This window comes from Nanorana parkeri, unplaced genomic scaffold (genome assembly GCF_000935625.1).
Source record: "Nanorana parkeri isolate BGI_ZX_2015 unplaced genomic scaffold, ASM93562v1 scaffold329, whole genome shotgun sequence".
NCBI classification, from domain to species: Eukaryota; Metazoa; Chordata; class Amphibia; order Anura; family Dicroglossidae; genus Nanorana; species Nanorana parkeri.
In genome coordinates, this window is record NW_017306597.1 from 253,274 (window position 1) to 279,934 (window position 26,661).

At 42.3% G+C, this 26,661-nt stretch overlaps 1 protein-coding gene across 1 annotated transcript in view; it reads left to right on the forward strand.

Annotated features, from left to right (window-relative positions):
• Window positions 1-524: 524 nt before the first annotated feature.
• The window catches only part of IQCA1 (IQ motif containing with AAA domain 1), a 143,506-nt gene continuing 117,369 nt past the window's right edge, over window positions 525-26,661 (forward strand). The window contains exons 1-4 of the mRNA XM_018558266.1: window positions 525-833; window positions 6,431-6,565; window positions 23,338-23,523; window positions 26,101-26,172. Coding sequence (XP_018413768.1) covers window positions 567-833; window positions 6,431-6,565; window positions 23,338-23,523; window positions 26,101-26,172 — 660 coding nt within the window. The 5' untranslated portion in view covers window positions 525-566. The remainder of the gene's footprint in view (window positions 834-6,430; window positions 6,566-23,337; window positions 23,524-26,100; window positions 26,173-26,661) is intronic.

Sequence of the window (26,661 nt, forward strand, 5' to 3'; positions counted from 1 at the left end):
GGGGGGGCTACTATGTATCCAGATCTGCTGGTATTGAAGAAGAATACTGTCTAATATTTGTATCTGTTCTATAAGCCTATATGTAGTTCTGAGTGTACAGTTGGCCAGGGGGCATTAAAAGGGAATTTGCATGGTTTCATGCACTGTTCCATGATTAAGAATACATTCTGTGAAAAGTATTTATCAAAACTGGAGCAGACAAAAATTGGAGCAGCTGTGCACGGCAACCAATCAGCTTCACGCTTTCATTTTCAAATCTTAACTGAACAAACTGAAAAGAAAAACTAATTGGCTGCCATGCACAGCTGCTCCAGATTTTGTCTGCTCCAGTTTTGATAAATTCCCCTCTATATGTTTTACATTTTTGTGACATTTAAATGCATTTTCTTTTAGGAAGACTCTGGTGTGGAATAGAAATGTGTTGATTATATGCACAATACCATTTTGTAGGCCAATATTAATTCTTTGTTGCTGATAACTCTAACCTTGCTTCTTTGTTCTGTAGAATCTACAACAAAATGTGGGTGGAGGCCCAACAAAACCTCAGTCTGCTGCTCCGGCAGGAGATGCCAGCTGTACCACCAAAACCTGAAAGGGATCGCATGGTAGTTGCCCAGCAACTTGGGACCTTGTATGTCAAATACCTGCAGATCTTCCGCAACCTTGAGTTAGCTTATGATCAGATAACACATCCACAGAAGAGACGGTTGGTGAGCCTGGTCCTGGATGGTGTCATGGGACGTGTTCTAGAGCTAAAAGAAGAGCTGGTGGAGTTAGAGATCTCTGAATTTCAGTATTTTGATGATATTCTGCAAGACTTGAAGATGGGACCTGTGAGTACTTGGTGTAAATGCTTCTGTATCTGGGGGCAAACGTAGGTCAGACTGGACTAGCTACATGGCTTTACAACTTTGGAACTCTACTAAGCTATTTTATTGCTTTACATCTGGTTATGTTACTGCTGCTGTTCACTAAGTCAGATATCTCAAAGCATAAATATAAGTATATATCCAGTTGACACAATGACTAATGTTTTTCTAAACTGTACATTTTATTGCAGATATTAATATTTTAGACAAGTTAGCAGTTTATTTATAGACACCTGACCAAATTGCGTTGAAGTTCTGTTATGTGGTGAGAAAGAGATCTTTATGCTAAATGCCATTCCCAGCTCAGAATAATTCCAGTATTTTAACACTCTTTTCTGGTTAGGTCAGAGAAAAACCATCCATCTTTTTAAACTAGCTATGATTAAATATGACGTTTCCCAACAGATAACATTTTGTACCACTAAAGCAGAACTTCATGATAAAAATAATTTACATTTATTTTTAAATACTGCTAGTATCATTTCCTGAAATTTGTCTTCAGAAAAACTTCCACATACAGAGTGCAGGAGTGCAAACACTGAGAGCCAGTCTGGCTGTGTTCCACTCACAATTACGTCATCCTAATGCTTTCTAGTGTAATTTGCGCAGCCTAAAGCTGCCACAGTCCACCTTTCACTTTTTTTGCCAGTTCTATATTGAGCTAAGTACTGTACCTGCCATTTTTTGCTTTGTTGGATTTGGCGCAGAAACACACTAGGGAGATTCAACTTTCTTGATCAATGTAGGACCTCTGCTGTACCTTTGAGGAGGAGGGGGCTACCTCCTGGACAGTGTTAGAGGCCCTGGTGCTCCCGCTCCAGCCGCACCGGCGGTAGTTCCGCCACTGCTCCTGGAGACCTGCTCTCAATGTATGTATTGCAATGTATTTCCCATAGTTGGGAAAACTAACAGGATTATTCACAAAAGGGTGAAGAGTTTGGAGAAGGCAGGAGAAGTGAACAATCTAGGCCAAAATAACTGATTTTAAAAAAAAATCTCCAATTCAGCTCACTTGGCCTAGATTGTTCTTCTCCTGTCTTCTCCAAACTCTTCACCCTTTTGTGAATAACCCTGTAAGTTTAGAGATACTGATAACCACACTTTGCAGAGGTGCCTCGACAGGTCAGTGTGGCTTCATGTATTTGCAAATGTATGCAGCAAAAACCTGTTTTTACCTGAGATGTTGAAACAGTTTGATTTCTTTTTTTTTGTGCTGACTAGCTGGATAGTGTGCTGTGGAATTTTTGTATCGCTTCATAAATGTAGGAGGACAGACGTTTCTGGCTGGATCAGTAGATGATCTCATGTCTATGGTGGTAGGTAGTCAGCCACAGGCCAGCCTCAAAGAGAACATTGATGGGACAGATTAGAAAACCTTGCAGAATTTTTATTGTCCCTCAACAATAATAGGGAGCTAAATATTGCCTTCTACTGGACAGCTGCTTTGCCCAGTAGAAGGTGGCCAAAATAAACCCTCATGAAAAAAGTTTGTCATGATTAGAATTAACAAAAAAATCAGTTATTTTAATAATAAAAAAGTGTACAATGTATTAACCGCAGGTCTGCTTGTAAATGAGGTATTTTTCCAATTGCGCCTCTGGATTTGTGATTCAGACACAGTAGAGTGTGGGAATTAATAGGTACCAGAATACACACAAAGGAATAATAAAGCAGAAGAAAGCTGAGAGTCTTCCAGACTGATCTGGAAAAATAGTTATAATCTGCTGCCAGCAATGTCTACAATTTGCCTCTTAATGTTTTCAGCAGCTCAAATACAGTACTATTTCCCTGTAGTATTTTAACATTACGGTAATGGACCAATAGAGCATCCTAATTTTATCATAGCATATTTACAGTAGCTGGTCTATAACCGCGGGTATTAATGTGAGACTCTAATCGTTTTCTGTTACTGGAGATGTATGTAGCATGAGTTTAAGGCTTTGTAATGTAGTATAATTTAATATGCAATCAACTTTGTTTCTCAACTTTAGTTTTAGGGAGAGATTCCCTAAAATGTGACTCAGCTGGAGGATGACCATATGTGCTAAATTTCACTGTGACCACAAATATCACAGATTAGTTGTGACTTGCAGCTTATACAAGGCTTAGCACCAGGGATGTGCGGTCAGGGAGGCAGGTGAGGCAGAGCCTCACTTAGTATTATGGAGGAAAAACCTGTCAGCTTCAAGTCTGAAGCTGACAGCTTTTTCTCCATTCCAAGAGGCTTGTTACAGGTTGCACAGCAGGGAAAGCCTTCCCGCTGTGTAACCTCTCATGGACGGAGCACTGCCTGTTAATGACAGATGGCACTACATTCGGCTTTTGACAGTTAGGTTACACAGCAGCAGGGTTCCCCACTGCTTGTGTAACCTAACTTAGTGAGGCAAGAGCTGTCACAGCCTCTACACTGTTTTAGAGGCATGAGCTCTGTGGATGGCTTGGACCAATGGCAATGCGCCATTGGCCCAAGCTTTCCAATAACAACAAAAAAAACAAACAAAAAAAAACCAGTGAGGACATCAATCTCGATGCCTCAGCAGTGACTCACCAGTGACGAGCAAGTGAGGGACAGGGAGGCTCTTCCCTGTCTCCTCCCTTCTTCCTCCCCATGCAGCTTGGTTACCGAGCTGGGGGCGGGGCTTCAGTGGGATGGGGCGGAGCATAGGCGGGACGGTAGCAGAGCTTCCGCGGGCTGGGGGATGCCTCCCCAGCACAGAAGGCATGGCACGTCACTGCTTAGCACTCTCTCCCCTTTCCCATGTGGTAGCGCTCGGTGCCTACGCAGCCAGTTGGCAAGCATCATGGGAGGAAGAATACTTCCTTCATAGCTAGAAGTACCAGGTATATCATGTTGCTTCTTGAGGGGCTCAAAGGTAAAGTAATAGCACAGCACCTGCAAAGCATAGGGTCACTTAGTAGACCTTGGCAGCAACTTAACAAAATGCAGGTAAAAGCACAGAAAAATCATGTATTTCAAATGCTTACTTGCAAATGTTTCTCCTTTCTGTTTTTTTTCTTTTCACTTGTAAAACACTGGGTGGCCCTGCTGGCTCAACAGTCATATACTCTTTTGTCAACGGAGCCAGGCCCAGAATTGTTGGCCCAACAGTGGATGCAGCCAATCAGCTGCAAAATACAATAGCCCAGCTGGGGAGATTTGATCATTTACACTGTTTAGCATTAATGGAAGAATCTTTCACTCAGCCCGCAGGGTAAATTAAATAAATATTTTAGTGTATGGATAGCTTTAGTCTGCTGAGGCTGTTGGCATCATATCCAAGATAGCAATGCCAAGCAGAAGTCTCAGGGCTTTTAAATGTCTACAGAAGGGAGGCATTTACAGGTAAATAAGATGCGTCAAATATGTAAGTGCACATAAACTCTTATGAGTAGATTTTTGTAAAACAAATGGTCTGGCAACAAGGTATCTTTAAGATTGATTGTTGATTTTCAGTGTTAGGTTGAAGTTAAAATAGGGTCAAATGTTATAGCTAGGTTAAGAGTTATATTTTAGAGTTCCATTAAAGATTACCTGTTCTGTGGAAGCTGCGACCAAAAAAACAGAAAGCAATGGACAAGTGACCAGTCACCAGAATTGTCTCTGGACTCACTGAAGCTGATTTTTGCCTTATTTCACGCTGGGTCTCTATGTGGAGGGGGCCATTTTGGTAGCGGATCAGGGCTTTGCTTCTTCATGTCAGAGCTGCCTTGCTAATTATTGGTGACCCAATAACTGTTGGGGTTATGATAGGAAGCAACAGGAGAAGTGACAGATGCACACATCAACAGAATAGATGACGCAGAAGCAGGGAGATTTTAGCACTGCTGGTCCTTATAAGAGAACTATGGGGGTAAGTGTTTTTCTTCCCCATAGCTCTCTTTAGGGTCACGGGAGGACATATACTACGGTAACCTCCTCCCTTGACCCAAAGCTCAGTATATAGCAGGTTATTGCCCACAATATACAGAGAGCGCCGCACCAGGAACGGATCCAGACAATACTGTTTGGATCCACCCAGCTGTGTGAGGCAGAGCCAGCTATGCCCCCCCCCTCCACCGTTCGTTCCTCCACTCAGCACTGGAGGATCAGAGAGGGGGAGAGGCAATCCCTGCTGGGAGCGGTGACTGACAGTCACCACTCTCTGCAGAGAGACGATCCGGAAGTGAGCGGATCGGCGGCATGTTTCTGCTCACTTCCCGATCAATAGAGCCGACCTGTGATAGCTTCTTTGTCACAGGTCAGCTCTAACTATGAGAATCCACTCACCTCATAGTTCTCCTTTAAGTACTTCATACAATAACTTCCTCTTCAACAAGTCCTCAGGAGAAGACTGAACAGAACAGTAGCAACATCACCAAATCTCACTCAAAATTTTGATAAGAGTCGAAAAGAGTCGATAGTACCTTACATGATCTCACACTTCAGATATACAGCTTTTAGACCACAGAATAGGAGCGTCAAGCCACACTCACATACCAAGAAGTACATAAGGTAAAATTTAAGACAAAAGGCGAATGTTTTAGGTCAGTGATGGCGAACCTTGGCACTCCAGCTGTTTTGGAACTACAAGTCCCATGAGGCATTGCAAGGCTCTGGCAGCCACAGTCATAACTCCCAGAGGCAGATGCATCTTGGGATTTGTAGTTTTGGCACAGCTGGAGTGCCAAGGTTCGCCACCACTGTTTTAGGTTATTGCTTAGGCAAAACTAACTTTTCTAGATGTTCCCTAAAAGATAACAATTATTGATTTTTGGGTTCAAGTCAACTTTGAGGCCAGGTGCAGACTTGGGTGGTCCCGGGACCGCACGATCATAAGCGGTTGCACTACAGCGGTTGCCGTGCAGCCCCATTGATTTCAATGGGGTTATATCTGCGCGGCAATGGCTGAAAAAAAGGTACATGTGCCTTTTTTCACGGCACTCACCGAGTGCGTTTTATACAGACGCGATCGTGTGCGATTGCACGGGCGGAATCGTGGTGGGAAATTGCGCAATCTGCCTTGCGTGACTGGGGTGCCATCAGTGGTGGTGTGCGATTCCATGACCGCACGGTTTTCGTGCATGATTGCCGCGTGGTCGCTGATCACCCAGGTGTGAACGTGGCCTAAAGGATTAAGTGCTAGGTCAGAGGTTACATATTAGGGTTTGTGTTAAGTTTTACGGTTAGGGTGATAAAGTATGAGGGGTAATTAGTTAAGGTAAGAAGTCAAAGGGTAAAGGGGACACTTTTTTTCACCTTGTTTAGTAGAATGAAGACTTCATGTTAGGTAATTTTAAACAGGGACAGGTACCAAGGTGAATAGTCTTTTGTACTCTGTAAAGCTCTACATAAGGACTTGGTGCTCTATAAACCGCAGAAAAAATTAAATAAATGAATCTGTTTTATGTGCATGGTGTCAGTGATTGTATCTGTGTAAAGGCTTGAGTGGCTTGAGTGGCTACAAGTGGTCTGGCAGCCTGGCATGCATGCTGTAAGAGTCTTTATGAGACAGACTGGGAAGACAGTAATTGTATATTCCCTCTTTAGCTTGGATACTGAAACATTTCTTTTTTTCCAAAAGGAAAGTTTGGAGGTTCCAATCCCAAAATATTTCATCAAGGAAAAAATGAAGGTACTGAAGGATCGGGAAATAATTTTGTCACAAATCTTGGAGCGCACTGGAGCTAAGGATATAGAAACGGTGAGCATCTGGAGAGTAAACAGTTAATCATACATCTCCTTTAGTAGAAACTCTAGTATTTTTATGATGAATTGTGCTTTCCAGTAGTGATATCAAGTCCTGCTGAGAATCAAGCATTACTTTTATCTGCAACGGTGGTTTTCGCAGTTGTCTTCCAATTTGATTTTATCCAGGACAAAAAACAGAATCCCATAAGGTGCCAAATTACCTCTAAGTTTAGCCCAGTGTCTTTCAGCCACCAGGCACAGCCTGTTTAAGCCATCTTTCATGGTAATCGTTGGAATTAAGGAGGCATGAGAGAGATGCGTGGGATCCTCCTCTGCAGCTCACAGGTAAAAAGTGTTACACAATCACATGAGCACACAGGGAAGAGATAGAAACATCTACTCCCTGCTGAGTCCCCAATACTTCGAATCCACAGGTGAAAGTAGGATATTCTAAGCAGTATCAGATACAGAACCTGATATAGTACTGATGGATGTGATCATGTATAAAGTGACCTGGTTAGATACAACATTGCAGTGCGGAAATTAATGTGAATACAGTGTATATGTCCCGGGCAGGATATATCATTATGCACAGTAGGCCTGTACCTATAAACATCAGACATACGGGTTTCCCTGTGTAGTTGTTAAATATTCTTTTTTTCCCCATCATCAGTAAAAACAGTCATCTCATATAAGCTTACTAAAACTAATCTCTAACTTCTGAAAGCAGCTATGGAAGAGTACCCCAGTTACTCCTTGCCTGCACCCCCCAATGATGAAACTCCGGCCCTGGATATACTTCTATCACCATGTCATTATACCGCTAAGGGTATGTTACTAAACAAGATGGTTTGACTGATGAAGTAATATAAAATACATATATAGGAACTGTTTACCTCCCAAAAATGCAGGTACTTGCACTATTTGCATTCAAAATATATATATTTAATGATGTATTAATTATTACAGAGCTGCATTAATTGATGCCATTATATCTGTCTAGATCAGTGGTTCTCAATCTGTGTAAGCTCAGGACCCACATTTGTCCTTGGTCATTAAGTCACGACCCAAATTGCACTGCATGGAACACACAGCATTGCGGTACAACGCGTTCCGATGCGGGCAATCAAACTGTGGGTGAGAGGTGCATTTGGGGTGCCATTCAAATGATTGACAACGCAACACACCTCCCGTACCAGAATGCGCGATAGGTGCAATTGCGTGGTACGGTGCGTTAATAGCACAGGACTGTGCAATTAACGCACTGCACTAGTGTGAACAGGCCCTCAAAAACACTGACAGATACAATCTCACACATTTACAGGCACAATCTCACACACTCACAGACATTGTCACACATATACATTCCAAAAAATAATACAATTTTTTTTCTTTTTTTTAATATTCACCCAGTCTCCCTACCTTACAAGAACTGGAGTGGATCGTCAGCCCAGGGTCCAGTGTGGGCTGCTGTGGTGTGATGGAGCTCCATCTACATGTGCATTGCTTGCACAGCTCCCTTGCATGCCTTATAGAGGTGGCGGGATCCAGAATGTGACATCACTCCGGTCTGGGCACCTTTACAGGGCATGCAAGGGAGCTGTAATCAATGCATGTATGGATGGAACTCCCTCGCGGCCATTGCCCCATCCCACCCAACCTCAAGCCGACACTTGGCACCGGGCAGCATATTTTGAATGGCTGCTTGGCCCGAGAACTGACAGTGCTGCACCAGGGGGAGGCTGAAGAGCCTCTCTCACCTAGAAAAGTGGAAGTTATGCGGTGACCCACTGAACATGGAGTCGCGACACACTTTTGGGTCACGACCCACCAGTTGAGAATCTGCTCATTGCTGCAAATTTTGCGGAAACACATCTCCTTATTCCGGCTCTTTCCATGCTTAGGTTCTTCAGCCTTCAAATCCTTCAGGCTCTCATTTGATAAAGTGTGCTGGTGTAATAACTAGACATGTGCGATTCGTTTCGTTCCGAATCGAAATTCGGACGAATTTTCGGAAATTCGGACATTCGGATGTATCCGAATTCCGAATTACAGATATAACGAATGCAAACGAATCCGAATTTCCGTTTCCAAAATTCGGTAGCGGTAGTTCGTTCGAACGTTCGTTTCGTTTTCGTTTCTTATTCGTTTCGTTCGTTGGAGCAAAGTGACATTAGAGAAGGAGAACAACATTTTCCCCCCTCAAATGTCACTTTGCTGCAAACGAACGAACGAATGAACGAAACGAATAAGAAACAAAAACGAAACGAACGTTCGAACAACCTACCGATAACGAATTTCGTCCGAATCCGAATTAACTTTCACACTCGAATCCCGAAAAACGAAATAACACAAATCCGAATTTAAAACGAAACGAAACTAAACAAATTTTTTGTCAGTGCACATGTCTAGTAATAACCCACTGTAACTAATTACAAATCAAGTTTTTCCTGGTGTAACTGCAACAGAGTGAATTTGGATTGGTTGCCATGAGTACTTGCATGCAAAGCCTATGTCTGGGGGAAAAAAATCTCCTCTTTCAGTGGGGCTACCCCTGCATTGCAAGGGTTAACTGGTCGTTAATGTCTAGGGTACCTGTGTAAAGCGCTTTTAATTACCTGATATCCACTCCCACAGGCTCCAAGACCAGCACCCACAGCCTCTTCCCCCCTCTGCTCTGGTGGTCAGAGGCCTGCTGATGTCATCATGTACCATGCAGGGCCCACAGCCCCAATAGTCTACAAGCTGTGGCGTAGGGGGGACAAGGTAAAAGCCAACTGTGGGGGAGCGGGGATCAGGTAAGTAAAACTGCTTTATATAGGTCCCCTAGACATTAATAAGCAGCTCAACCTTGCAGTACGGGGGCAGCCCCACTGCAAGGGGCGTTTTTTTTTGCCCTGGGGGTTTAATAATTTGCTCTCTTTACTGAATAAGGTTGTATGTAAATGTAGTTTGCAAGTTGTGAGAGAAGTCCAAAACCGCTGACCAAACTTTCCAATGGCAGTTAGAGCATGCACCCAAAAACAAGAATACACACTCAATCACTTTTTACTGAATCCACAATGTTTTGGAATGATAGATCTCTTTTGTTTGGGTTTCAAAATTCTTATTAGTTTCCATTTTATACAGTAAACAAATTATAACATACACATGTCATATGTAGCTCAGTAACATATCAAAACAAACCTATAATCTCAGCATTGTATCCCCTCTCCCCGTCTTAGCTCTGCTGTGCCCCTTTCTGATCTTATTAGCTGCCCATCATTCAGGTTTACTGACTTCTGGTTTTTACCAGTGGGATAATGTAATGATAGTTTCCATTTTATCGTTAGGGATACTATTATTAATTACTGGGGGTTACATATGATAGCGTCCTTTGGTGCGTGTGCGTTCACATCGCGCACCAAAGGTCCAAAACGGAAACATGGGCTTTATAAAGAAAAGGATAAAAAAAGGAAAGGACAAGGAAAAAGAAAGAAAGACAGAATAGAGGGATTGAGACTCCTAAGCTCCGGGGTTCTTAGTCGATGTTAACCTGGGTTAGCTGACAAGATACACGGAGAATTCAGAATTCCTAGATGTGACAGCCATGGGTCCCAAACCGCTTGGAAATTTGAGTATCTATCCTGTAAGATGCTATGTAGCTTCTCGTGTGTCATGATCCAATTTAATTTAGATAGTACCATTGAGAATGGGACCCTTTCGGCTTGCCAGGATCGAGCTATTGATGTCTTAGCTGCTAGAAAAAAACAAAATAATAGTTTGCTCTGTGCCTTAGAGATCCCCATAACTGGTTTATTCAGTAGCACATACTCGTGGTCTCTTGGAACATGTACCTGGAGGATTCTTGAAAGCAGAGCGAAAAAGCGATTCCAGAAGGAATGCAATTTTGGGCAGTGCCACCAAACATGGATCATCGTGCCCTGCTGATTACATCCTCTGAAACATAAGGGGCTGGACCCTGGAAACATAGTAGCTATCCTTGCTAGGTACCATCTAGAGAAGACTTTATAGTTGGCTTCTAATAGGGAAACATTGAACATCCCCATTGTTAACCTCATGGTACACTGTTTCCATTCATCTATCGTAAGAACTTCTCCTAACTCCGTTTCCCAAGCTTCCATATAAGACAATTTCGTAAATGAGCCCAACTGAGCCGCATAAATTATAGAGATCCCCCCTCCAAAACCTGAGGCTCCTAGGCACCATCTTTCATACAATGTCCTCAACGGAGTGCCAGCATCAGGCAACTTTATCGACTGTAGGAAGTGTCGGATTTGCCCAAACCTAAACATTTCCGATGGTGGCAGCCTGAGAGTATTTTGGCAATAGGCTAAAGATATTGGTTTGATTTATTAAATTTGTAATAAGCATATGTTGCATTATGAACATTTTATATGGTCAATCTTAAATTGCATATTAATTGCATTCATATGGATAACTGAGCTCGCTTGCTAGCTCAAAAAGCTAACCCCCAACAAAAATGTTTACTAATACACAAACAGACATTATCCTAAACTATTGCAGTAATAGTCCAGTATCGTTTATACCACAGATTAATAAAATGTGGTTGAATGAAATTGCTGCCACTCCCTATGAACTATAAATACCCCTGGTTAATTGCTCTCACAAATGGAAACATCATAAAAAACCTCAATCCCCAACATAAATCATGTCCAAAAATAAAAAGGAGACTTACGTTGAGAACATAGGATAGTGAAGACGATGGAGTTCAGGCTGGGATACATTTTAAAATGATTGTAGGAGCAATAAGAAGGTCACAGTAAACTTAGAAGGTTGTGACTCGACAAGGGTGATTTCACAGTGTTTCACTTTATAGAAACTGCTACAAATCCTTGGACATGTTCTTCTAGAAAGAATAGTGTATACATATTCAATATTTTTATTATTAGTGATAACAGATGATATTGTGATGTACAGAGGATAAGAAAATAGATGAAAACTATATGCACAATTAGACCACACAGTTTTATGTTGACCTCTGCTGAACGCAAATTCTTATCCTCCATAAAACCTTTCTTAGAAGCAGTGATGGGCTGTCCAAGAAAGAGCTGCTATAGAACACCTCCATCGTACATGACTGCTATTTCATGTGCCTTTCTTTTAACCTCTTCATCTTGTGATGAAATAAACCTGTCATGAGAGAAATATGGGGGCTGTCGTTACTGAGTTCAATATCAAATGCTCCCCAGACTTTAGTCCTAGCCAAGCCATCCAAATGAAGTATCCAGATCAGATAAGTCAGAGAAAATAAATTCAGAAGGCATGTTTTGCTTGTTGTAGGTCAGGGACACAAACTACTAGAGTAAGGCAGCCAAGTAGATATAATTTTTAGAAGGAGAGGTCAGCTTTGGCAGTACCCATGTTTCCCTCATGACAGGTTTTCTTTAAAGCCCAGTTCCAGTGTGGGCAAAACCAAAACAATTATCCTCTGGCTGATGTTAAAATAATAAAAAAGCAGTTGGTATATTCACCTTCTGTCTGGCACTGTCCCTCCCAGACATACACGTTCACCTATCTAGTGCCGTTCCTTTTTCAGGTTGAATGACACCTAGCATCATTGAATCCATTTCCTGTATGCCCAGGGTGTTATGGCTCAGCACCCCCCTGGAACTAGCAGGAGATTGCCAAAGAGAGAGGCACCATGCTATTACTTGGCACCGCTCCCTTCAGCATTTAGGATCTGCCCACCACCAAAGGAAGAAGGGGGTGCAGAGGACTTGTGACATCATTGGCTGGACCAAAGACACCTGCGGTCAGGGCCGGATTTCCCACAAGGCCACCGAGGCCAGAACTTGGGGCAGCATGGAGTAGAGGGGCAGCACAGCCTCCGGGCGGGTAGTTTCTTTTTTACATTTAGCCCTGCTTTGGGCAAATCATGTGACAGTGTTCTGGCCTAACAATTGGCTGCTAGATCTAAGGACTGTCACATGGGGAGAGGTTGCATGCTTCCCCATACCTAGAAGAAACGTTTGGGGAATTTATCAAAACTGGAGCAGACAGAATATGAAGGATTTGCCCATGGCAACCAATCAGCTTCTCTCTTCCATTTGTTCAGTTAACCTTTGAAAATGCAAGACAGAAGCTGATTGCTTGTTATAGACAACTGCTCCAGATCTGGCCTGCTCCATAAATTCTCCTTCAGGTATTTTCCTTTGGCTGAGATAGAGTAGGGACTAGGGAGCAGCATGAGTAAAAGGAAGCCTTTTCAGATCACTTCGCCCTGATTGGTTAACTGATAATGTCTCTTCAATTTAGGAATTTTTCAATCCTGTAGACAGAAATCTAAAATAGGAGGGTGGAATGTGATCTTATAGTTAATAAAACAAAGCTGTGTTGCCTAAACTAATAAAAAGGAAAAGAGAACAGATAGACATGTTTGGGATAAAGAAGTTGTAATCAGTGCATTCCATCTGAAGAATGTTTGAGGAAAGGGCAAGCTCACCGAATTTCACCATACATGTAAAGATACACTTATTGGTACCTCAGATGAACTTCGTGTAAAGGATAAGCCAAAACTGCCCAAAATTAATTTGCTAAAGATACACTTTAAAGGTGGCCAAAAAATTATTCTTGATGACATTTTCCATAAATGAAAGGAAAGCCCTTGTTGGTTGCTATAGGCAAAAACTCAAATTTCTGCTAGTTTTCTTGTTACTGAATCAGCCCTTATATAATCAGATTTTCCAACCCTTTCATTCAATATTGAAATGCATTCAATACATCAATATCAGAAGGAGGACCTTGGTCTATTGGCAAGTTAGATTACGGATATCCTTTTTGGCCAACAGTAAGTTCCTATATGGTTAGCCTACAGGTGCTGTAGCACAGATCTTTTCAGGACTAGGCACTTTTTGGGACTAGTAATATGCAATGTGCTGTAACCTATAGCAGCCATTCAGATTTACAGTATATCTAAACCCAAGCAGTAAAAGTTCATCTACACTTTAACCCTTTCATCAGTTTAGAGTTAACTGTGAATATTGGCCCTACAATTATTGCTCTGACTCTGGTGCACATAGCGATACCTAACATGTGTGGTGCAATCGGTGTTTTCGTACATGAGCGCAATGTATGCATTAGTATGAACGTGTTTGTGGGGACAGGGGGTGTTAAAAAAATTGTGTACTATTTTTTATTTATTTTATTTACCAATTTTTTGGTAAATAAAATAATGATGACAGGTACTCTTTAAGGTGACATTAGGGGTCTATTAAGGTGCCCATACTGTGCGATTATCGCACGATAATCGAGGGAAATCCCGCGATCGTACGATAATCGCAAAGTGTATAGAAAGGCGTGCAACCGTTTTTACTGTACGGCCGCACGTCTTTTGTCTAGGGAGCATGCTAGAAAACCAGCCGAGAATCGTACGATTTTCGGCTGGTTTTTAGCATGATCGTAAGATCAATGCTGCACGGGCCGGTGTGCGCACGCGCACACTGCCCGTTCAGCATTGCGGTCATCGGAAGCCCGCCCCTCAGGGGGGCGGGCTTGCGATGATCGCAAGTACAATCTGCCTGTCCAAGATGGGCAGATCATACGTTTTTTAAATTACTTTACAACCATCACAAGACTAAGGTCTTGCGATGGTTGTAAAGTGTATGGCCACCTTTAGACTCTTGCACTTCAAAGAAGCTCATCAAGCACAGATTGCATAACTTCCAGTTTCTCAGCTGTCACACAATCATCGTCACTTCCGACTTCATTCAGTAGGGAGTAGATCAGTGAACGAATGTTCACTGGTCTATCTCCCTGTTACCCGCTGACACTTGCGATTCCAGTCCCGGGCCCACTGGAGGGGCAGTAGAGCCCAGGAAGCAAGGCGGGGTGCCGGGTGGGGAGGCGACACTGTTTACTGGCCCCTGGTGGCTTTTGAGCTGCCAGAATTGCTTCTATTGCAAAGCCAACAGTTGGCTTTACACAGGTAAATGAACACCCACCAGGAGGGTTAAAGATGAAGCTTATTGTGCTTATATTTTGCCTTCCCTGGTTCATCCCTCCACCCTCATCAACATGCTAATTGATTTTTTAAAATAAAACCTTTCCATTTTCTTACATTGCATACCTAATTTTAGACCCGATGATGTCGTCTGTGCTTCTTTATGCAATGCATAGCTTCCTAAAAACATCAGACCGCCCTAGGTAACACCCACATGTAATCCCAAGCCTCCATGATTGAAATAATTAAAACCCAATGAGTGGACGGGGCAGGCCAGGGACAGTAAGGCTACATTTTCCAATGGACATTGTGAAAAACACCTACTTGCAAATAAATCAGAGTACTCAAGAATGCAAGAATCAAGGGAAGGCTGGAAGGCACTGCAAGAGTTAACTGCTAATTTATGCCACGGGTATCTGTGTATTTTTTACTTACCTTTTTACTCCACCCCAGGGGATGGAGCTCACCTCTCTTCCCTCCAGCCCATGGACTGTCTGTTGGCCCCCTTACGTATAATGCAGAGCTATAGGCCTTGTATTAGTTGTGATCACATCATTGGTACTCTGACTGTCGAAGAGGGGAGAAGAGGCTGCAGGCACTGGTCTTGGAGCCAGCGGGAGTGGGGATCAGGTAAATAAAAGTGCTAAACAAAGCTTCCTAGACAAAGAAAGAGTAGCTAACCCTTGCAGTGTGGAGGCAGCACTACTGCAAGGGTAATCTTTTTTTTTTTAATTGGAGATAGGCTTTAACATGTTAAGATTATTTCAGAGTTGTTTTTAATCTTTTTGTCTGCAATTTTTATTTAAGGGAGAACAAGGATCAGGTGTTGAGCGATCATGAACCGTAACTGTCAGTCACCTGTAGGGATTCCCCCCTTCCCATCTCTTCTCTGTTCCTCCAGTCCTCATTGGAGGGACAGACAGGGTAGTGGTTTGGGCACAGCTGGCTCTGGCTCTGTTCTCTTTTAAAGGATTTCTGGCGATTCTGCCTTGTGGAGGAACTTACTGTTATGGGGTGACAACACTCTGCCTATGTCTCCCAGATGTGCTTGTCTGTTATCTCCCTGTCATATGCAGCCCCAATGAAGACTACAAGCAGCTTTGCCAACAGAAACTGAGTAGGCAGGGTCCACTGTTGTTACTATTGGAAAGCTGATCAGTGCTTGGGGGAAGTTGGAAATTCCCCTATCTATGCTTTTTAGTGTGGATGGAGGAATCTAGCATTGTTTCTTGTTCAGCCTGCAGGTCTAAATGAGAAAAAACTACCAGTCTATGGCCAGCTTTACTGTATTTTCCACATCACACTTGGAAGGAGACATTGATTCTATTTTGCTAAAAATATCAATTAGCGTGTTTAAAATTGCACCATGTAAATGTACATACAGTAAATTATAACAGATGAGTACACCAAAATGCTCTACAAATGTTTCTTAGTTACATAGTCAGGTTGAAAAAAAGACATACAGTATGTCCATCGAGTTCAACCTATAGAGATATAGAAAAAAAAAACCAACAACTCTGGTTAGGAAATCCACGGGGGATACACGGAGGATACATTTAATATTATCATTGTCTAGTATAAGGGAAAAGGGGAGGATATTCTGTATGTTATTGCTTATAAGTTATATACATGTAGCAGTTAAGGGGTTAAGTGGTGTTATGGAGGACGGCATCCCAGGTCACAGACCCTCCTTGTGAACATTTGTAAAGCACATAACAGGGTACTCATCAATCCTCGCTTCCCTTTCAGGAATACCTCATACCAAGTACTCCCTTGGCACATTGCAGGAAATATCAGTTTGATCCCTGATCTTTTAGTTCCTAGCCGTAACTTAGTGTCAGTTTGTTTAAACAGTTAAGCTGTTTTATTTTGGGAGGAGAGGACTGATAAAAAAGGAGAACAGGAAAGATTAATAAAGCAGCATTATTTCAATTCCCCCATAGCATACACAAAAGTAGATCACCAGGATGTCTGTAGAATGCTGTGAATGATTCCACACTGTTAATGTTATATGATAAGTCCCTATATATAAAACAACTTATACTGTGCGCCATATGGCCACGTATTGAAAAATCTTGCTTAATAGCTACTTGTGCAGTAAAAAATCATGCATAGGTACTGTTTTACCTGTCAGAAGATCTGTAAATATGAACCTGGACCTTTATTGCAATTTATTCACCCCTATTGATCTATAGGGCTAAATAACAGAAGGAGACACATTTTTTTTTAAGCAAAACAAACGACAAACGCACTCAACAATTTGTTACCAGTTGTCATTGTCATTGTCCTTAGTGGTGAGACAAGTTGTTTTACATGCTAGTTTGTGAGTGTGCCATGATGCCTTTCTACTGTTCTACATTTTTTTTTAAGCCTACAGTTCTGCAGACATAGTGCCACTGCCCTACCCCTTGGCTGCACTTGGCATCATATCTCCTTTGGCTTCCAATCGCCGAAAAGAATAAAATTCAAAAGATTAACAACCACTTAGTGGTCCACAGCTTCGCCCCCAGCTATATCTCCAACATAATTTCAAAATTTCACCTCAAAACCGTCTTCTCTTCCTCTCAACACCTCCCGCTCTCCTCCCATACTCTCCTCAAGGACTTCTCTAGAGTCTCTCCCATCCTCTGGAATTCCCTACCCCAACCTGTCCGGCCATCTCCTACTCTCTCTGCCTTTAGATGATCCTAGAAAACTCTCCAGGGAAGCCTATCCCACCTCTACCTAACAACTGAACTATTAATTTCTCAAACAACTCATCCCTACACAACTACCACCTCTTGTATGACTTACCCCTCCCATTTTAGATTGTAAGCTTGCAGGGCCCTCCGAACCATCTTGTCTTGAATTGTATTGTAACTGTAATGGCTTCCTTATATTGTAAAGCGATGCGCAAACTGTTGGCGCTATATAAATCCTGAAGAATAATAATAAAAAAATAGAGGCATAATTTAGATGATTATAAGAGTGGATGTAAATGATGAGTTATCAACATTTAAAGAAATGCATAAGTGTACTTAAGATTGATTATATATAATTTATTGGAGTTTTTATTTAGAAAAATCTCAGTATTGCCCACAGTCACCATTCAAATTTCAAGATTCCAGCTGTTAAAGTGACACCAAACTCAGGAGTTAAATCTTAAAAATGAATTCAAGCACCTTAACTATTAACAAAAATGTATCACTCGGCTGTAGATCCTCAAATCATCTCTGAATTCATGACGACTGTCCTTTGACTGTCCAACATTTGCCAAGTTGTGGTGACCCCCAACGGTAACATTTAGGGATGACGCGGCTGCTGCAGGGACATCTGGCGGCATGGCGGGAGAACTGACACTGCTGCGCTAGGAGAGGGCTGAGGAGGACTCTCACCTAGCACAGCAGAAACCACACAGCGACCCACAGGTTCAGAACCACTGCTTAAAGGAGACAACGAATCCCAGAGGAATACAACGAATCGCAGCAATAGTCCATTTATACTATAATGTTCTATTGCTGGGATTTGTATTCCTCTATCGCTCGTGTTATTCTGCAGTTTGCTGTATAATGATTATACGGCGCACCGCAGAAGACTACAGCAAATCGCAGCAATAGTACATTTGTAGTCCTCTGTAGCTGGTGTTATTCTGCGTTGCGCTGTATAATGTACCATTGCTGGGAGTTTTAGTCCTCTATAGCTGCTGGTATTCTGCAGTGTGCTGTATAATGATTATACGGCGCAACGCAGAATAACGCCAGCTACAGAGGAATACAACAAATGCCAGCAATAGTACATTATACATACAGTGTAGGGTTGCACCGATACCAATACTAGTATCGGTATCTGTGCCGATACCGAGTATTTGGGCGTGTACTCGTACTCGCCCAAATGCTCCGATACCTTTCCCGATACTAGAACTTTCAGTCAGAGGAAGATTTCCTCTGACTGGCAGTGCCACGAGGAAAGATGGAGCCGGAAAGCTGGCTCCATGATGTTTGGCTGGCTTGATGCTGATTGGCCGGGAAGCCGGCTTCCCAGCCAATCAGTGTCGAGCCGGGCAAACAAATCTGATAATATAGCAACACGAACCCCACCCTGCAGGTACCTAATTCTCCTCACATAGATCCTTAGCATTCAGTTCCTCGGCCAGATCTGCCGTCTCCTGTGTGCACACTGCACAACGCTCACGTGATCAGCGTTCAGCCTGCTACTGTGCATGCACAGGATTTATGAATGAGAGCACTGGGCAGTCTGCGCATTCACAGCAGCAGGCTGAGCGCCAATTACGTGGGCGCTGTACACAGGAGACGTGGGGAGATCTTGGAGACCGGTGTCTGCCCACTTGGAGAGCGCTGGCCGAGGGACTGGTACGTTAATGAATGCAATATGGATCTATGTGAGGGGAATTAGGTGCCGGGTCGTGTCACCATATTGTCAGATCTGTTTGGCCGGCCTTGATGCCGATTAGCTGGGAAGCCGGCTTCCCGACCAATCAGCATCCAGCCGGCCAAACAGAATGGAGTCGGCTTCCCAGGCAATCAAGAAGCCTTCCTGGCTTCCTGATTGCCCGGGAAGACGGTTCTATGCTACCGGAAGTGCCGATATCGGTACTCTGTATCGACTAGTACCGAAATATAAGTATCGGTACTCGTACTCGATACCGAAAAAACGGTATCGGTGCATCCCTAATACAGTATATAATGTATTGCTGGGATTTGTAGTCCTCTCTAGCTGCTGGTACAGCACAATGTACCAGCAGCTAGAGAGGACTACAAATCCCACTACCCCAGCAATACATTAATGCAGCACCATGTGGGGGGAATGCAGGCTTACCTGAGCAGATATGTACACCGTCAGAATAAAAAATAAATAAACCCACCATAGGAATGCATAGCTAGATTCCTATTGGCTATTTCACTTTGCAATAGCCAATAGCAAAAAAGCTATTGCACCCGCCCTCTGCTGCTGTCAATCATTAGAACTGGACCTGATGGAGAATTTCAGGTCCCCCTCTGCTGATTTTCAGCAAAGGGTGGGCGCAATAGCTAGTTTGCTATTGGCTATTGCAAAGTGAAATAGCCAATAGGAATCTAGCTGTGTGTTCCTATGGGTTTATTTATTTATTTATTTCTGACTGATGATGGTGCGGCCCGATGTCAGAAAAAAAAAGAAAAACAGCAGAGAAAGGTTTGCTCTGCTCTAACGAGCAGAGCAAAGCTTTCCGGGAGAAAGTTTTTTTTTTTCCTCTGATTTACGGCCACCTGCGGCCCGTTGTCAAAAAAAAAACAGCGGAGAAAGTTTTGCTGTGCTCGATCAAGCAGGCGACCCCGACGGGGTCGCGACCCACACGTTGAGAACCGCTGTTCTAGAGGGTCGCTACTTTTGTTCCCCATGGTCCCTATGTGTGCTGTATTGTAGAGACCGCTCCAAGCTCACTCCCATCATAGACTATCATTTCAATACAAATTAGCTAACTAAATGTGAGATTGTAGTCCATCACGGGAGCAAACTTGGGGTGGTGGCTACTTTACAAACAGCACAAGGGCCATGGGGAACAAAAGTAGAAGAAGGATAATGTCAGCACCAATTCAGAGAGAATTAGGTGCCGGGTCGTGTCACCATATTGTCAGATCTGTTTGGCCGGCCTTGATGCCGATTAGCTGGGAAGCCGGCTTCCCGACCAATCAGCATCCAGCCGGCCAAACAGAATGGAGTCGGCTTCCCAGGCAATCAAGAAGCCTTCCTGGCTTCCTGATTGCCCGGGAAGACGGTTCTATGCTACCGGAAGTGCCGATATCGGTACTCTGTATCGACTAGTACCGAAATATAAGTATCGGTACTCGTACTCGATACCGAAAAAACGGTATCGGTGCATCCCTAATACAGTATATAATGTATTGCTGGGATTTGTAGTCCTCTCTAGCTGCTGGTACAGCACAATGTACCAGCAGCTAGAGAGGACTACAAATCCCACTACCCCAGCAATACATTAATGCAGCACCATGTGGGGGGAATGCAGGCTTACCTGAGCAGATATGTACACCGTCAGAATAAAAAATAAATAAACCCACCATAGGAATGCATAGCTAGATTCCTATTGGCTATTTCACTTTGCAATAGCCAATAGCAAAAAAGCTATTGCACCCGCCCTCTGCTGCTGTCAATCATTAGAACTGGACCTGATGGAGAATTTCAGGTCCCCCTCTGCTGATTTTCAGCAAAGGGTGGGCGCAATAGCTAGTTTGCTATTGGCTATTGCAAAGTGAAATAGCCAATAGGAATCTAGCTGTGTGTTCCTATGGGTTTATTTATTTATTTATTTCTGACTGATGATGGTGCGGCCCGATGTCAGAAAAAAAAAGAAAAACAGCAGAGAAAGGTTTGCTCTGCTCTAACGAGCAGAGCAAAGCTTTCCGGGAGAAAGTTTTTTTTTTTCCTCTGATTTACGGCCACCTGCGGCCCGTTGTCAAAAAAAAAACAGCGGAGAAAGTTTTGCTGTGCTCGATCAAGCAGGCGACCCCGACGGGGTCGCGACCCACACGTTGAGAACCGCTGTTCTAGAGGGTCGCTACTTTTGTTCCCCATGGTCCCTATGTGTGCTGTATTGTAGAGACCGCTCCAAGCTCACTCCCATCATAGACTATCATTTCAATACAAATTAGCTAACTAAATGTGAGATTGTAGTCCATCACGGGAGCAAACTTGGGGTGGTGGCTACTTTACAAACAGCACAAGGGCCATGGGGAACAAAAGTAGAAGAAGGATAATGTCAGCACCAATTCAGAGATGATTTGAGGATCTACAGCCGAGTGATCAACAAATAAGCTACATTTTATCCTAATAGATAAGGTACTTAAATGTATTTTAAAGATTTTAATCTTCAGTTTGGTGTCACTTTAATATAAAACATTTAAATCTGGTGGGTGACAGGTTGCTATTATGTGTACAATACAATGCTTGATTTTTAAAAGGTTTAGTTTCCTTTTGAATTAGCTGGTCCCCTGAGCACAAGCCCTGGTATCCCATTTTAAGGTGGCTACTTTCCCTTGCAGTATCCCATTTGTGTGTGCTATTGAGCTGCGTGTGTCTCCACAGACACACAGGCACAGCAAGGCCAAGCTAGTAGATGTAGGGCTGCTGGAGACTGTGCTCCCCCTTGTGATCTTGTACTGGACAGGAAGTTCAGGGAAGCCGAGATGAGGGAGCTTTTAGTCAAATGTATAAAAGCATGGTGACTGTAAGGGCTTTCGCAAAAATATAAAAAAATACTTTGCTGGTAAATGTATATTTGTTTGATCTGGACTCATTATTGAAAAAAGTCTGAGAGTTTATTAATACTTATCCTCACTCGCCCTCTTGATAAAGAGAACCAGGATTTATCATTAGCAGCAGGTGTGATATTACAAGAATAATGACAATACCCAAGTGATACAAAGTTTGGCTGTTACATTATATTTTTGATTACAAATATGGAAATATGATAGTCGTTCATCCAACTTGAAAAACAGTGGTTAATATCCAATTTCAACCCATTATTTCTTCTTGAACATGTTATCTTTTTCTGCTAAAATACACATTCCTACATTATAATGGACGATGGAGCTCTGGCTGATTCTAGTGGCCAGCAGCAGAGTTGCACCTATTTTATGTTGCTAGTTACAAATGATTATGGGAAATACAATTGTGGCAGCCAGTCTTGATGGTTCAGTAGCTCTCTCTGTTGCACAATAGACATGATTGTAATTGAAAATCTTTAGGTTACATCTTCCAGATGACTGTTTACTTCTTTGCTATATTGGAGCTATAAACCTTAACCACACAAAGCAACAAAAAATATGTTCAAGAGAGAGGGAAAAACATTATTTTAGAGAAGTCTCACCTGTAGGCCCAGAAGTCAATCGCTGCCTTCTTGATGGTTCTCCTCTGATAAAGATTGTAGCCTAACTCAGACTGAGCATAAAATCATGTAGATTTCTAGATGGTAAAGAGAAAGGAAAATGTGTTGTTTTTTTTTTACCTCAGATATTGGAAAGTTGTCACACGGTTTAGCAGGAGCACTTATGTAACTAAATAGATAATGAACAATGTGGGGTAAATTCTCTGGGTGTCCCAGCAGTCCTTTAAGTTTAACACATATAGAAGACATTTAAACATTGTGTATGCTCAGTCTAGTTCTTTGTTAAAGGGAAATTCCACCTTTTGCAAAAAATTATAAATTCACACTTCTCCATAAAAAAAAAATGTGGGAAGAAGAACCCCACAATTCAAAAAAGTGGGCTGGGTAGCCCCCTGGCTGGTAGGGGGGTATAGTAAGAAACATGGTCAGAAAGGTAAACTAAGCTTTTAATTTACATGATTAACAGTTGTAAATGATTATTATCCTTACCATCTTGTCTTGAATTGTATTGTGATTGTAATGTCTTCCTTATATTGTAAAGCGCTGCACAAACTGTTGGCGCTATATAAATCCTGTATAATAATAATAATATCAGGGTGCAGTGTTGTGGCTAGAAATAATCAATACTGTTTAATTTTTGACACATTAATAAAGAATAATAATAGTATTAATAATAATAATAATAATAAATAATCAATGTGTCTGTTCAGATGCTTTGAGTACTGAGATGAGTAATACAATTATTTGTTCCTCCATTATTGGATGCTAAGCAATGAAGATGGTGATGATTGGGGGTAATTAAGTACTGCACTCTCAAGGTTCTTGGTTGAACCAACGTAGGGCATCATTTAAATGGCTGTATTCTTGAATTGGGGTCAAAATAGTGGTTGCTGTCTCCTAATCCACTAACTATCTTTAGATCACTAGTCTGATCTGTAATCTCAAATTCTAGGTAAAGCCTATAAAACCAATGTCTCTTGATGAAGCAGTCCGCGTGATTCAAGTGTCAGAGAGGGCCCGACAGGGGCGTTTGCGAGCCAAGTTTATGAAGGAGATCCATCTAGAAGAGAAGAGAGAGAGAATGGCCAAACATCAAGGAGAAAATACAATGGATCCTGAGATAGCAGCAACATGTATCCAGAAGGTGAGAACATACCACACTCACCATTTGTACCTTTACTTGTCATTTTATTGACGCAGTATATGTCAAATTCCATAACTATGTTCATTAATAGTGGTTGTGTAGAAACACTGTTTAAAATATATTTAAATTCAGTCTTGGATAGAGTATAGAATGATTAGAATGCCTGTCAGGTTATTTTTGTGGAAATTTCACTTTTATTTCCTGTCCTATAGACAACACCAGAAAGTGAGAGGAAATCTTTACAGGTGACAACTAAGAAATCCTTCCTTAGTTGTCACCTGAACACTCCATTGCAACACTTTCCCTCTAATCCTGTTTTGGTGATAACTCACTTATTTCCAGTCATGCTGACAATAGATAGAGAGGGTGAACCTATCCACCAGGAAAAAGTCAGCAATAAAATAACCTGACAGGAGTTGAGTTCCCTTTACATCCAAAACTATCTAGTTCATTCTCTACTGCGTCCAAAACAAAACAAAAAAAAATAGGGGGTTGGCTTTACACATACATTCGATCATTTGAAAGTAGCTGAATGTATAGTCTAATGCCTTGAAATTAGAATGCATGTGATGGAAGGGAAAAGAAGATAGCTCTGATCAGACCCTTGCTACTTCCAAAGGAACAAATTATCATTTGATGATAGTGGCAAATTGCCCTAGACAAGTAAGTTGGGCTGCATTTACATACATTTTTCACAGCTAATGCACAGTATAGCCAGATCACTAAAACCTATCTCCAGCAAAAAATTACCCTTGCAGTGGGGCTACGAACTGCAAGGGTTAACTGTTTTTGTCTGTGTGTACTGGGTGAAGGACTTTTGCCTACCTGATCCCGTCTCCCACATGGGGCCTAACTCCAAAGCTGGAGAAATCAAACTCTTAGTAATAAAGTGAAATCAACATTAGAGGAACAGTTTGTTGACTAACAAAGGTAACATTAAACAGCTTGTATTGCTTGTTCTTAGGAAGAAGTTACATTTCACCCTGTCACTAGCTTAAAATATTGCAGGCAAATGCACAAATCCAGCATTTTAATGCTTTTTTTGCAGCATTTTTACTTTCAATACATTATTTTTATACACTTGTAATGTGCCTCTGAACTGCTGGAAAAACTGAATACTCTAAGAAGATTCAATTCTCCAGCACAACCTGGGCCTGGGCCAGGGTCATGGGCTAATGGAGCATTTACATTAATTATGTTTAGCTAAAATTATAATTACAATCTGCCTAGCACATAGTATTAAGGGTGTCACTCACTCACTTGGGGGATGGGGGGGCCCGGGGCAGGGTAACAGGAGGGGGAGGAGTGTAAGAGGATGGAGGAGGTTAGAAGAAAAAAGAGATGCAGGGGGCTGAGGGGGCAGCAGTGGGGGTAGAGGGTAAGGGGATGGCTGGATACGCTGATGAGAATGCAGAGTGATAGGAAAAAGGGGGTTTCTGCTGGTAGGACAGAGGTGACAGGACATGGGGGGGAGGGAATGCAGAAGGTGAAGATGCTCTGCAGAGGGGGAGCGTGGGGATAAATGCACGGGGGGTGGAAGGGGAGGATAGAAAAAAATGGTGGCGACAGGAGGCGGTGCAAGGTGACAAAAACATAAAAACTTTAATGCCGCATAGCCAGGCTGCCCACACAATGGAAAGACATGACTGTGTGCGGCACCATTACTTAATTTTTTTTGCATAGCCCTAAAAGTCCTGGTGCAAACCCCCAGGGCTATGTGTATCCCAGGTTGAGACAACTGCTATAAAGTTTCTGCAGGAGCTGCTTACCTCACATCCAAGATACCACCCAGGCTTCTGTGCCCCCCTTGGTTGGGAACCACTGCTATAGAGTGTCTGCTAGGCTTGCTGACATCACATCCAAGATGTCAACACCCAGCAGCCTTCTGAGGGTTTTTGTATGTCTACACAAAAGAGGCTTTTGCAGGTAAAATAAAATAAATATACATATAATCTTAAGGGAGGATTTCTGTTGAAAGGAATGGTCTATTGACAAGTTCTCTTTAAAGATTTGGTCATATTTAGTCAAATCAGACATAAATGCAGTCTGATGCGCTTGGGTTAAGTGACTGATTTGCTGAATGTCTGCAGCTCTCAGTCATGGTAAACAATTCAACACATTCCCTTCACATTGCACCATCTGTATACCCTTAGGGATTACAATTGCTAGAGCACAGCAAGGGAATAATAAATTACAATATCAATTTGATAGTATTATTAGCAGGTTATAAGTATGTTGTGTGCAATCTACCAGAAAAAATATACACTTTTTTGAAAAAACTGTTTTCCTGAGCCAAAACATAATTACTTTTTTAATGTCACGTTCCAGTTTTCCATAGCAGTGACATAAATTATGGAGTGAATGTTCACAAGACCTTCATGTTCCATTTAAAACTGATATGAAAAACTTAGTAGCCTTGGTTCGAAGCCAGTGTCCCATTTCTCTACTGCCCGTTCCACTCCACACTCCCTTCCTGCTCTCTTCCTGTGCGTTTTCCTACTTCCTCAATTGCTCTGCCACTCAGGAAGCTGTTTCCATTCCGTCTGTATCCTTACTGATTTTCCGTTCTCACCACAGGTCTGGCAAGGCTACATTCAGAGGAAGAAAACCAAGCAGCAAAGAGAAGAGGAAATGATCTTCCTGGGCATGGTAGGTTGTCCAGAGGACAGGCTTTTCTAGAGCAACTGTGTAATGTTTAGAGCACAACATTAGATCCTTAAGTAACAGGTGTAAGTCCATTCATTTTTCTTTTTATATTTTGGCTGAGACAATTGGAACTGAATACGTACATCTAGGCATTCTTGTTTTGCTATTCATTCAATGCTGACTCACACAAGCAGGCAAAAAGTTTATATATCAAGCTTTGAAAATGCCAGGTGATGCAGTTATGCCACACTTTAAGGAAAAGATGAATGACTGAGCAGTGCAGGGAAGAATTAACAAGTAGGTGTTCAAAATGTCTGAAGTTTAGACAATTTTACTCCTGTGAATGTGCACTTCCTTGTGTCACACTCACAGAGCTTGCCTTCTGAATTACAGCTCAAGATCTGGACAGTGTAACATTATCATTACTTGCTGGAAGCGATGCATGATGGCCTATGTAGTTTCAAGAAATCGATATTGCATCACATCAAACAG